This window comes from Fulmarus glacialis, unplaced genomic scaffold, assembly GCF_000690835.1.
Source record: "Fulmarus glacialis isolate BGI_N327 unplaced genomic scaffold, ASM69083v1 scaffold13940, whole genome shotgun sequence".
Classification (NCBI taxonomy): domain Eukaryota; kingdom Metazoa; phylum Chordata; class Aves; order Procellariiformes; family Procellariidae; genus Fulmarus; species Fulmarus glacialis.
This window is the reverse complement of record NW_009185874.1, coordinates 1,361-12,650: the sequence shown is the minus strand read 5'-3', so window position 1 is coordinate 12,650 and position 11,290 is coordinate 1,361. Positions and strand designations below refer to the sequence as shown.

The 11,290-nt window shown below is 47.5% G+C and overlaps 1 protein-coding gene across 1 annotated transcript in view; it reads right to left on the bottom strand.

Annotated features, from left to right (window-relative positions):
- The window catches only part of ANKDD1A (ankyrin repeat and death domain containing 1A), a 10,694-nt gene extending 334 nt beyond the window's left edge, over positions 1-10,360 (bottom strand). The window contains exons 1-13 of the mRNA XM_009582330.1: positions 10,262-10,360; positions 9,484-9,582; positions 8,774-8,872; positions 8,203-8,307; positions 7,244-7,342; positions 6,710-6,808; positions 5,469-5,567; positions 5,018-5,116; positions 4,672-4,770; positions 3,679-3,777; positions 2,206-2,301; positions 856-1,057; positions 1-129 (exon numbers count right to left, since the gene is read on the bottom strand). Of these exons, the coding sequence (XP_009580625.1) occupies positions 1-129; positions 856-1,057; positions 2,206-2,301; positions 3,679-3,777; positions 4,672-4,770; positions 5,018-5,116; positions 5,469-5,567; positions 6,710-6,808; positions 7,244-7,342; positions 8,203-8,307; positions 8,774-8,872; positions 9,484-9,582; positions 10,262-10,309 (1,372 nt within the window). The 5' untranslated portion in view covers positions 10,310-10,360. The remainder of the gene's footprint in view (positions 130-855; positions 1,058-2,205; positions 2,302-3,678; positions 3,778-4,671; positions 4,771-5,017; positions 5,117-5,468; positions 5,568-6,709; positions 6,809-7,243; positions 7,343-8,202; positions 8,308-8,773; positions 8,873-9,483; positions 9,583-10,261) is intronic.
- Between the last annotated feature and the right edge of the window lie 930 nt (positions 10,361-11,290).

The window sequence follows — 11,290 nt, the reverse complement described above, 5'->3', positions numbered from 1 at the left end:
CTAAATCTCTTCTCCCGATCCCCACAAGGCCTTCGTACAATCCCTTGATTGGATTTTCTCCTGCCGTGATCACGCCATGGAGCCAGATAAGCAACATTCTGTGTCCGTGCTCCCTGTAGCTTTTAGTACCTGGCAAGATCAAACCTCAGTGAAATCCTGCACTTCAGAGCGCAGAGCCCTGACCAGAGCGGATTTCTGAACTGGTGGGTTTGGACACCCCTCCCTCCTCTTTGGATTTTACTAGGCTGTTCTGAAGTATGGTTTAGCTTAATTCCTAGTTGTGATGTGATTACTAGAGTAACGTTAAACTTAACGGAGTGGGCCATGGATGAGCTTGGGCTTGTCAGATGACCTTTCATGGCAATATAGCATAGCTTAGCCCCTTGCTCGCGTTGCGCAAACTACAGGAATCCTTACAGTAACCGAACCAGTGGGGATCTGCTGCTGAAACTCAGACCCTGCTTCTGCTAACATATCTCTTAAATTCTAAATGGGACTCCACTGTCGTCTTAGTTCAGCTCCTTAAAAGAAAAAAAATAAAACCAGCAAGTTTCTTCTGTCCTAGAGAAAAAGAATTTTTTATTTAATTTCTGTAGCAAGGACTAGCAGGTCTGGCAGTACCTCAAAAGCTGCAAGCAATGGACCACTAACCCCCATGCTTGTGTGCTTTACTCCTAGACAAATTCCAGCATGTAGATACCTCCACATTAATTAAATACAGGATTTTTAACCTAATCTTCTAGTTGTTTCAAATAAGCCAGCTGGTTTTCTTCGTGCTTTGCTATTACTGCAGCCTTATCTCCTAGGAACACAGTCCAAGTGAAGGAAGGAAAATATCTGGGCAGTGTTTTATACCTGTCCATTGATGCTCAATGGCCCTAATGTGGGCATCAGTGAATTTCCAGTAATGTGCCAGCTTCTTCCATTCCCCAGGTTTGAGGTACTTAGTAGCTAATCTCCACATGACTGAGCGAATGTGCTGTGTTTCCAGCCTGTGATCTTGCTTAAAGGTCAAGTGCTTTGCCACCCAGGAGTCGGAGTCGCTGTTCAGATTGTCCTGCAAAGCCAGAACAGGAGTTTCAGGTGTACCTGTCACTCTGCAGCCTCCCACATCCTCAGGTCTGCAGGTCAAGTTCATTCTGGCACAGCACATTTTATTCTCTTTATTTTCTTCCTTCACTCTGTTCTAATCATGCATGTTAATAGCAGCTTTGCTGTGGAAGCCCATGCAGATCGCAATTGGCATTTCTACAGTGCCTTTTATCAAGGGCTTGTATGCAGAATCATTTAATTAAATCTCCTTGCCCCGCTGCAACACAGGCGCAGCTGCTCAGCCCCCTTTGCATGCCAGACTGCAAAGAGGCTAAACGACTTTCCATAGGGCTGCGCAGGAAGCCCATGCAAGAGCCTGATACACACAGCATTACTCCTGAACCTGCGCCTGAGCCATAGGTGTATGTCCTCCTTTCCTTCCTTTTCTTTCCCTGCCAGAGCACTGTCTTTCCTGGTATGGGAGGATGCCCAAAGTCTTGCGAAGACGCAATGGATGCGGTGGTTGGCTGTACTTTCAGCACGCCCTCTGCTCGGATTGGTTTGGGCGCAGGTTTGGGGTAAGGCAGGGTTTCAGACGGGGACTGGGGCTGAGCAGCTGCGTCTTGCACACGGGGCCATGGGAGGAGAGAGGCTGCTGGGCCACACTGGAGGAACAGCCCCAGCTGCAGGGAAGTTTGAGAGGGAAGTCGGTTGTATGACTCCGACAAGAACTGATCACTGCTCACAGGAGACGTCTCCCTTCCACTGTTGAAAAACTCCCCACATCCCATTTGGTGACCTTGGGCCAAGCATTTTCCTGCTCAGTGCTTCAGTTTCTCCTTCTGGGAAAAGGAACTCATGCTACCCCAGTCCCTTCTACAGGGCTTTGGGAACAGCTGCCAAAAAATCTTTGAAAACCCCTGTTCCCTCCAGGCAGCCTAAGGTTTTTAACAACAGAGCCTTTTTTAAATAAGGAAAGCCTTAAGTAGATGATGTTGGCATGGTGAGGACTTTTGTTTTTCTTAAGTAAGGTGATGAAAGTAGAGGTCAGGCTGTCACAGGATGTCCTGCATTTCTTTTCCTTTTGACAGCTGGTAATGTGGAGTCTCAGTGGAGAGGATAAAGCTACATCTGCCCTGGGAAGCGCAGGGGATGGTGGTGTAAGCTGCTCACCTTTTCCCATTTGTAAAACCGATCGGCTTTGATAATCATGTCTGCCAAGTTGATGTGATTGCCTCGGGCAGCGACATCCAGAGATGTTTTCCCTTGCTGAAATTAGAAGGGGAAAAATAAGCTGGAAAAGACCTTGCACACTTAGGAGGTACAATCTCCATGCCCACCCAGCAGTCTGTAGTAGCAGGCAGCATGGCGTACTGAGCAATGCACCCAGCCGGGATGAAGGACCCCTATTCTCCACCTGTAAACACCTCGGATGTGAGCTAGCTTCGAGCAGGGCATGGGGAGTCATTCTCTAGGCTCTGCAGCATCTCCTCTGTTGCCACAGGGGATCTGCCCGTTTGGGCAGATTGGAGCAGTTGCGAACGCATCTTGTAACCCACAGTGGATGGCAGGGTGCTTGCAGGCTCCCAGCAACGTGGGTGCAGCCGTCGAAAGACCAGCTCAGCACTACAACCCAAGGCATTTTATATCGTTTTGCACAGCAGGTTTGCTGACATATGAAACTGAAGTGATTTATACAACCTCATTAATCTTATAGGCTCCACACACACATGATCAGAAACGGTCTCCTAGGAGAAACACAGGCTGATGGGACTATGAAAATGCAACTATGCTCCTTACATGAACACGATTTTGGATTGGGCAGGGGGGCGGGATTTGTATTTATATCTAAAAGCGTATAGCAGAAAGGAACAAGATTTGAAAGTTGCATGAAGGAAAGCGAGCCAGCCCAGCCATCAGGCATGCCAGTGAGAATGGTTCTAGCCTCAGATATGAGCAGAAACCCAATTTCACACAGAAAAGTGTGAACATGTTCCTGCGCTGAGTCTCACTGTGGTTCCACAGACTGCTGGAAGGTGGCAAACACTCACTGCAGCTGAAGGCCGTTTCAGCCAGGTGGTTTCGAGTCTGTATGTGCTTTAACCCACTGCAAATGGCAGACACTATTTTAATCTCTGTCCTTCAGCATTTTCTGGGCATATACCATGCTTTCAGGCTGCATGAAACTTGCCTGATCCCTCTAGAATTCCTTTTGTTGATTTAATTAGAGGGCAAAAGCCCTGGACATCGGTGCCAGATCTATACCAACCAGATACTTTTAACCTATTAAAACATGTGTGCTATAATTCTTGAGGTATATTATTTATCATTATTCGAGAAGATCTTTGATATTAATGTGCATGATAGCACAAGCAGAAGTAGAAGGAACTAGAACAACTCTGAGAAGAAAAAGTTTGCTCACTGCGTGAACTGTTTTTCTACCTTCCTAAGAACCAGTCACTTCTTTCCTGGAAAACACATAAAAATAACCTACTCAGCAATGTTTCAAGGCCTTATCCCTGGAAATATCCAGATTTTAATATTATTACTAGCCTTCCTTGAAAATTATGAAAAACAGTGGCAAAGACCATTCATATTTTCCCTCCATACCTCCACGGAATCTATTCAACCCATGGAGACACTTACCTTGTCTGTTAGCTTCAGATTAACTCCTGCAATGAGAATCATCTCAGCAATGTCCTGCCTGCCATGCTCCGCAGCGATGTGGAGTGAGGTCTGCTGCCTCTGCAGAAGGAGGGCGAAAGGACTAAATTTCAGAGAAGGACAAGTGTGAGGCTGGAAGGACAGGGCAGAACAATACCAGGAGGAAGTGCTGTAAGAATGCTGTCAGCTCTGCCCTCCTTTCCCTTCTATCCCTTTTTAAACTGAGGGCCAAACACCTTCCTACCTCAAACTGGAGTTGGGTTCCTCAGGCTGAGCAGAACTGATCTGTGCCCATCCCAGCACCAGCACTAGGAATCCTCCCTGATAACATTTCAGTCTAAAGAAGGAACCTCTTCAGTTCCATAAAGCTCCCTAGGGTCACTTATAGGACTATATTATTTCCTGTTATTTAAACAATTTCTGTAGGCAGATAGTTTGGCCAAGGGAGGAAAGGACCTTTGCCAATTCTTTGTTCCTGGGACACAGGGCCGGGTTAATGTGTATGCACTGTAAACTGCATGCACCTTGGGATTGTTTAATGGAAACAACTAAAATCAAATACAAAATGTGGCAATTTTATGGTGTCATCAGGAGAGAACATCACTACAAGAATGAACATTAACTGAAACATTACAAAGAAGTTACACATTTGTTAGCAAAGCCCCTAATTTTGCAGAACATCTTCTGGGCTGAAATTTCTCTCCCCTGCTTCCAGCAGGGAGGAGAGACTCTGACTATGCAACGTCTCTGCACACAGGTCCCAGGGACGTGGCACAGCCCACGTGTTGAACGCCATCAAGCGATTACCTCACTGCAACACTCAGAATCGTTTCACAGGTTTCATGTTTCCTAAGTTGTGCTTCCAGGTTTTCCCCATTTTAAAGCACTCCTCTTTAATCCTGTCCCTAAGGTGATCAAATCCCCCATGAAATGGGTTCACATTTCAAAGACAAAGAACAGGAGCTGCAGTCTTACATTATCTGGAATGTCAAGGTCACACTCCGCATCGATGAAGAGCTTCACCATGGCTGGGAAGTTCTGCAGTACCGCAATGTGTGTCGCTGATGCATTTTGCTGTGGAAAGAAGACCCTGCACTTAGGAAAAGCTTAGCTCATGGCACCGAAAGGACCATGCAGTGCCCAGCATGTCTTATTCTAAGACACCTGCCAGCCTGGATGGGGGGTGGACTGGGGATGCTGCCCCATAAGCACAGACCCCACAGCAGCACTGGTCCTTGGCAGAGTTGCTTTGTGCTCTTGAACGGCTCCACAAACTGGCTTTGCCTTTTTGTAAGTGATGAGAGCATCGAGGGGGACTTACATGATTAACAGCGTCTGTGTGGATTCCTGCATTCATGAGGATCCTGGCTATCTCCTCATAGCCGTGCAGTGCTGCGTAATGAAGGCAGTTCATCTTCTTCTGAGAGCACATCAGAAGAGATGGGTATTAGTCAGGGTTTCTTCTCAGAAGCTGCAGTTTGTACAGACTGTCCACAGAGATCTCCCTGCTTCCCTCCTACAAGAGCCCCATGCCCCCACACTGACAAATTCATAGAGGTTGTCTCCACAGCCAAACCGGTCCCAGGGCAGCTTCACCCGCCTCTTTGTACAAAGCCATGTGTACTTCCCTCTGGACTCTGTGCACTGTTTCTGAAGCGCTGGGCTCCACACAGCCTCACCTGATAACGGGAGCCATCCCTGGGAGGCCACAGGTCTGGGCAAAAATCCACAAAGTAGTGCCTGGAAATGGAATCAACCTCCCCAGAGCTCACCTGGGTTTGGGCATTGACATCGGCACCTGCTTCCAAGAGCAGCTTCACACAGTCACTGTGACCCCCCTCAGCAGCCAGGTGCAGAGCCGTAAGTCCTTCCTGGACAAGGCAAAAAAGGAGACAAGCAGCATTTCTGTAGATGAGGCCAAGACAGAGCAGCGGAACGAGCAAGCCTCCATCTGAATTCATTCTGCAAAAGTCTTCTGAATCCATGACACGTTAAAATACCGATTCTGAGGCCCAGAGCGATTGTTAGGAAAATAAAGGACACAATTATCTGTCACTGACATATCAGAGTACTGCTCTGTCCTTATGTCACTGGAAACAGCTGGCCTATGGGCCACAAGACAGATATCATGTTCATCATCTTTTCTCCCCTTCAGCCCATTAGCAAACAAAAAAGGATTTCATGTGGACGATGAAGACAAACCATTTTCCTAGAGTAGGCCAGAAACAGCCACAGGCAGAACTGGAAGCCTGTGGCCCTCGACCACTGGTTCTCCCTTCTGAGGGCTGCAGCTCATTTCTTTTCAAGAAACAAGCAGAATTCCTATCTGGTTTTATTATTGCTCTTCGCACAAAGAGCAGCTCATCTAGGGGAACACAAATGCTACCATAGTTACTGCAGATGGTGGTTTCCCTTTTCTTTCAGATCTTAATCACAATCAAATACACTTTTCAAAGACAGTAACCAAATAAGACTAAAAAAATTGCTGATAAACTTAATTGGGAGTGTGCCCTGGAATAAATAACAGCAATACTAAGCCAATATTTGCTGTCTAAATCATTAACTATGTTCCAGCCACATAATCTTCCAAAGCAGGTCTGTCAAAGAGAGATCTCAAACAGAAAGTCCATATGTTCAGCAACTAAGTCAATACTATAAAGCATAGTGAAGTTTAGTTTAAAATACATTCAATAACCATTTAGGCACTTGAATGTACAAGGGTCAGGGAGAAAAAGGGAGATTAAATGGAGTGATAAGGTAGGTCAGCAGATACAGCAGGAAGAAAAGGCAACACTTTAGAATTGGATGTTAGCCCAAGAAGGATGTTGCCTTTCACTGATACTCTGCAAGTGTGACCTGCATTTACACACATACGCTTTAGATAAAATCAGCTATTTTCTAAACCTCTCCTGTCAATACTGACTATTCAGCCTGATGACTGTGGCAGGACAGTATTTCTAGGGAGGGAAAGTGCAAAACTGATGTGGTTTTCATTTCATTTAAGTGTACTTACTATGTTCTTTTCATCAAGGTCCACTCCAACATCTATAATCTTCTGCAGCACAGAGAGATGTCCATTTTTAGCAGCTAAATGCAATGCTGTATTTTCTTCCTGAAAGTAAACATCACTTCATAAATATATGTATCACAGGACTGAGTGTTCATACACCACAACTTTGCAGAGAGTATATCCAGTGTGACTGAAAAGGAGGTTGTAACCAGTAGCATGAGTTTGAAACAGTCTTCTAATAGGGAGCTAGCAGGGAGGTAAGAAATCCAGCTACCTTAAACTGGAGCATGGTCCACCAGGTGTGTATCCTGTATTGCTGTGTATCCTGTCTGAAAAGTCCTGGAGAGAAATCCAACACAGACTGAGGTGCAAATGGTTTGCAAGTGGATAGGGAAGAAAAGCCCTGACATACCATAACCATAGTTACAACTGCTGACAACTTGCCTGCATGAGCCTCATGTGGTATCCTATTCCCTGACTTTCACATCCTCTAATCCTTGGACTTTACCTCCCTTCTGTGTGGTTTTATGCCCATACCTTGTCTTTGGCACTGTGAGAACAACCCAGACGAATTAGGAACTCCACCACCTCCAGCCGCCCGTACTCTGCAGCCAGGTGAAACGCCGTCTTGTCCATCTTTGAAAGGCAACAGAAAGAAATACAGTCCAAGAAAGGCTCAGAAAGCACAAGATTAGATCATCTGCTGCAAGCAATATAATAATGCCTTGGGCGATAACCCAGTCCACAGGGGGAAAAAGTGCTGCGCTTCAAAAATAGTTATCTTTTATTCCGCTGTTAACTTTTATTCTGCCTACCAAAACAAGGTGAACAGAACTACCCACCGAGGCTAACAACTCCAAGCACTTTGGTCTCGCCAAACACTGGAAAATAGATCTTTTCAGTGTTTATTTCATATAAATAGAGGATAATAAATAGTTTACCAAAAGCAACTAAGGATAAAAAAATGGAATTATATGTGAGACCCTAGTTATCGAGTGAGTCAGAACCCCTTTTGGGGAAAGGGGGAAAGGCAGATCTCTTGTTGCCTCATTTAACTCCCAAGCATCAGAGTCGGGATCACTCTAGGAACCATGAAGGCCAGGGAGTGGAAAAGAGTGTGCGCCAGCTCCTGTGTGCTCCTACGCTGACTTCAGGAACAGACCAGCTAGTGCTGGAACATGCTGGGAGAGGGTTACCCTTGGTTATTGCTTATCTACAATACACCCTGGAGCATCAGCTGCACAAGAGAAGGACACTGAAATTCCTGAATTCATTCTGCAGAAGGCTACATTGGGAAGCCCTGGCTGCCGAAGCTTGATCAGAGCCAGAATCCTCATCATCCCTATGCCCCCCTCCACAGGAGGGCCAGAGCCTGTGTGGGATACCCTTCGCTCTCCGGGAGTAGCATCTGACTCTGAGTCTCTTCCCAATTTCGTGCTAAGCTCAGCAGCGCAAGATCAGACCTCATGAAACAAAGCAGTGAAGAGCCTTCCTACCTTGTCTGTCTTATCCACACACATCTCCTCCAGGTCCTCCATGATGAACTCCATCACCTGGATGTGTCCCCTCTGAGCTGCACAGTGGAGCAGGTTCCTGCCATTCTGGAAAGGAGATAAAGGACCATTCATTTAACAAGTGCAAGACTTCAGGACAGTCTCTTTTAACAACCTGTTCCTGTTAGCAAAGACCCATTCCATGCCTCCCTGTACCTGTAGGGCTAAACTAGCTTGTGCTGCAGACGGCAAGTTATGACTGAAGCATTAATGCTCCTTTTCCCAAGCAAGGTCTATTTTAAAATACATGGACTGCTGATTCACTAAACCCATTTCCCATTTCTGTAACACCTTCCACACCACCACTGCACAAATGTGAGCTGAGAAAGTCATGTACATCTCTATAGCTACAATTATTACACCTGTTTTAGGAATAAGGCAGAAGTGCAGATGGCAGTCCTCATAGCAGATGCTGTCACACACGATTGCCTCAGCTCACAGGTAAGCCTCTCTCTCTGCCCCCCCATCACTGTCTGGAGCTGCATGATGGACCCACATAGAGAGACTTTCTCACCCTATTGACACAGTTAATCTTGGCCCCAGCATTGACGAGGATCTGCAGGACGCGGAGGTGGCCAAACCAGGCAGACAGGAGTAGCGCATTCATTCCAAACTGAGTGGAAGAGAAGAGAGATACTTACAGCTAAACTGCAGCCATCACCATCCCCACCCTGGAGGGAAGCTGTCCCTCTAGCTTCATGAAGTTTCCCAAATATTTTTGTTTCTCTCTGGGTTTTTTGTAGCCCCACTTTCTCCAATTACTATTATTGCTGCCACAGATGGTTGCAGCAGCTGAGCAGAGACCTGCCTCCTGACTGCCACTTCCTAGTCAATGGTACATATTAGCCTGGTTGTTACGGGGGAGATAGAATTTGCTGGCTGTCACTGTTTTCCCACAAGCCCTAACAACACGACCAGAAGAAGCCAAGCATCCCCACGCTGTATCGAAAACCTCACAGATTCTACCAGCCTACTTCCCGGTCACTGTGCATGCAAGGAAAAGGCCAAAAGACAGAGCACAGACACATCTGAAAACAAGGCTTGCTCCAGAAAGGCACTGCACCTGCCTCAGCAGGGAGGCCACAGCTTCCCAAGCACTGCAATGCCTTGTGCCACCCACCCAGGGCAAAGGTGCAGTCTGTAACTGCCAGCCCAGCACCCAGTCCCCAGCTCTCCCCCAACACAGAACACATTTGGACACGCAAGGGAGATTCGCCTTCGTACACTGTCTTCGTCATCCACTGGGACACTGTGATCCAGGAGCAGTCGCACAGCATCCACGTTCCCTGCTCCCGCGGCCCAGTGCAGGGCAGTCCGGTCTGTCTGGAAGGGAAGGAAGGAGAGAGGGAAGGCTGAGGTATGCAGAGTGTGTGTGTATCCACCAGCCTTCCTGAAGGCCAAAATCTCCTTTGCCATCCATGGAGCGACAATTTCCCGCGCTGTGCAGCGTTTTCTTTGGACATAGCCCTCTGTCTCTTCGCTCTCTTCAGGCAGATAGTGACCTCTACTATTCACCTTCTACTCAGAAACTCCAGTTATGATACATAGAGAGATAGGGAGTGTATCGCTGACCATGGATGGACAGATTGAAACAACAGGGTGGGCGCAATCCCGTATTTCCAGGAACCTTTTGGTCAACAAGGTGAGACCTGCACCAGGAACTGAGTTAGTCCCGTAGCCTTGGCATACACTAGGGATAGCAAAATCAAAGCCTTTCATTGCAGCCACGTGTACCTGGCACACAGGTTCCAAGGGGAACCATAAATTATCACCCTCCTTCAGTGCTTCCAACTTTTCAGTCTGGCCAGGATGACAGTGCTGTGGGTTCCAGTGTGTTGTGAAACTGCTCAGTTGCTACAGGCCCTATTTAGCACTGGGCGGTGTATTTCAAAGCTTTAACCAACTGAGCAGCTAATGAGGAGAGTAGCATTAAGGAGCTGCAGTTCTGAAACACACCCTCAGCATTTCCTGCAGCTTAGAGAGGGAAAAACCCAGGACTTACACTGGTTTTGGCTTTGATGTCGACCCCTCTCCTGATGAGCTCCTCCATTCTGGCCGTGTCATTACGTTTCGCCGCATCGTGGAACTCCTTCTCTGAATGAAGCACTGCAGCAGAGACAGAAGAGCAGGCATTAAAACAGTGTTGGCAAGGAGCACGGAGCAGCATGCCCCAACAAACCTCCCCTTCATCTCACCGGCCCCAGTGGCTTCAAGGAAGGATGACTTCAGAAAGATTCTTCCAGCAAGAATCCCAGCCCTACAGATGTTGGCATGTTTGCTGGATTCACCCTCTCCCACTATCTCCCCTTCCCCAAGTACCCCTGTGCCACATCAGTGCTCTTCCAGTCCAACCAGCTTCTCTTCTAATTCAGTGTCTTTCTCTGTTTGCCTGGACTTGCTCCAGCCCGAAAACCTTTTGATCCATTAGGTCTGGCATCCTCCGAGGCCCAGAGCTGGTGTGAGGGCTCAGGCAGATGACCCTTTCCTCCATCCCTCCACTTACATCCCGCTGCTCTACAAGGAGGCCTCTACACATGGTCCTGCTGTGACCCTCCGGGCAACCTGAATCAGCCAAGCAGCACAAAGCTGCCAGCCTGGCCTGTGATTAGTGTTGCATCTCTTAATAGACCGTGGCAGTTCTGCACATAATTTACCACGGTAGCATTTGTCCTCCACAGTTAGGCACAATTTAAGGGTGTTTACTCTCCATGCTGGGCCTTGCCCCGGCAATCTTCTCCTTGATCGAACAAACCTTCCTGCCAAGAGACGAGAGCAAGGCTGTGATTCTGGGCCTGCCGCAGCCCCATAGGGAGGCTCTCAAGGTTTTTGGCAAGGCTGGTGTCAGTCTTTGTTGGACTCAGTCTCTGCCCTAGTGCTTTTGGGGAATTCTTTCAAGAAGTGCTTGAGTTAGACCCTCAGCCTGTCACATCCCGCTGGAGAGCTGTCTCAGATGCTCTGCTCTCTTCTACGTTTCTGCAGATGTCAGGCTGCAGTTTGAGGGTAGCAGGGGCTCAATGCAACTTCAGTTTGT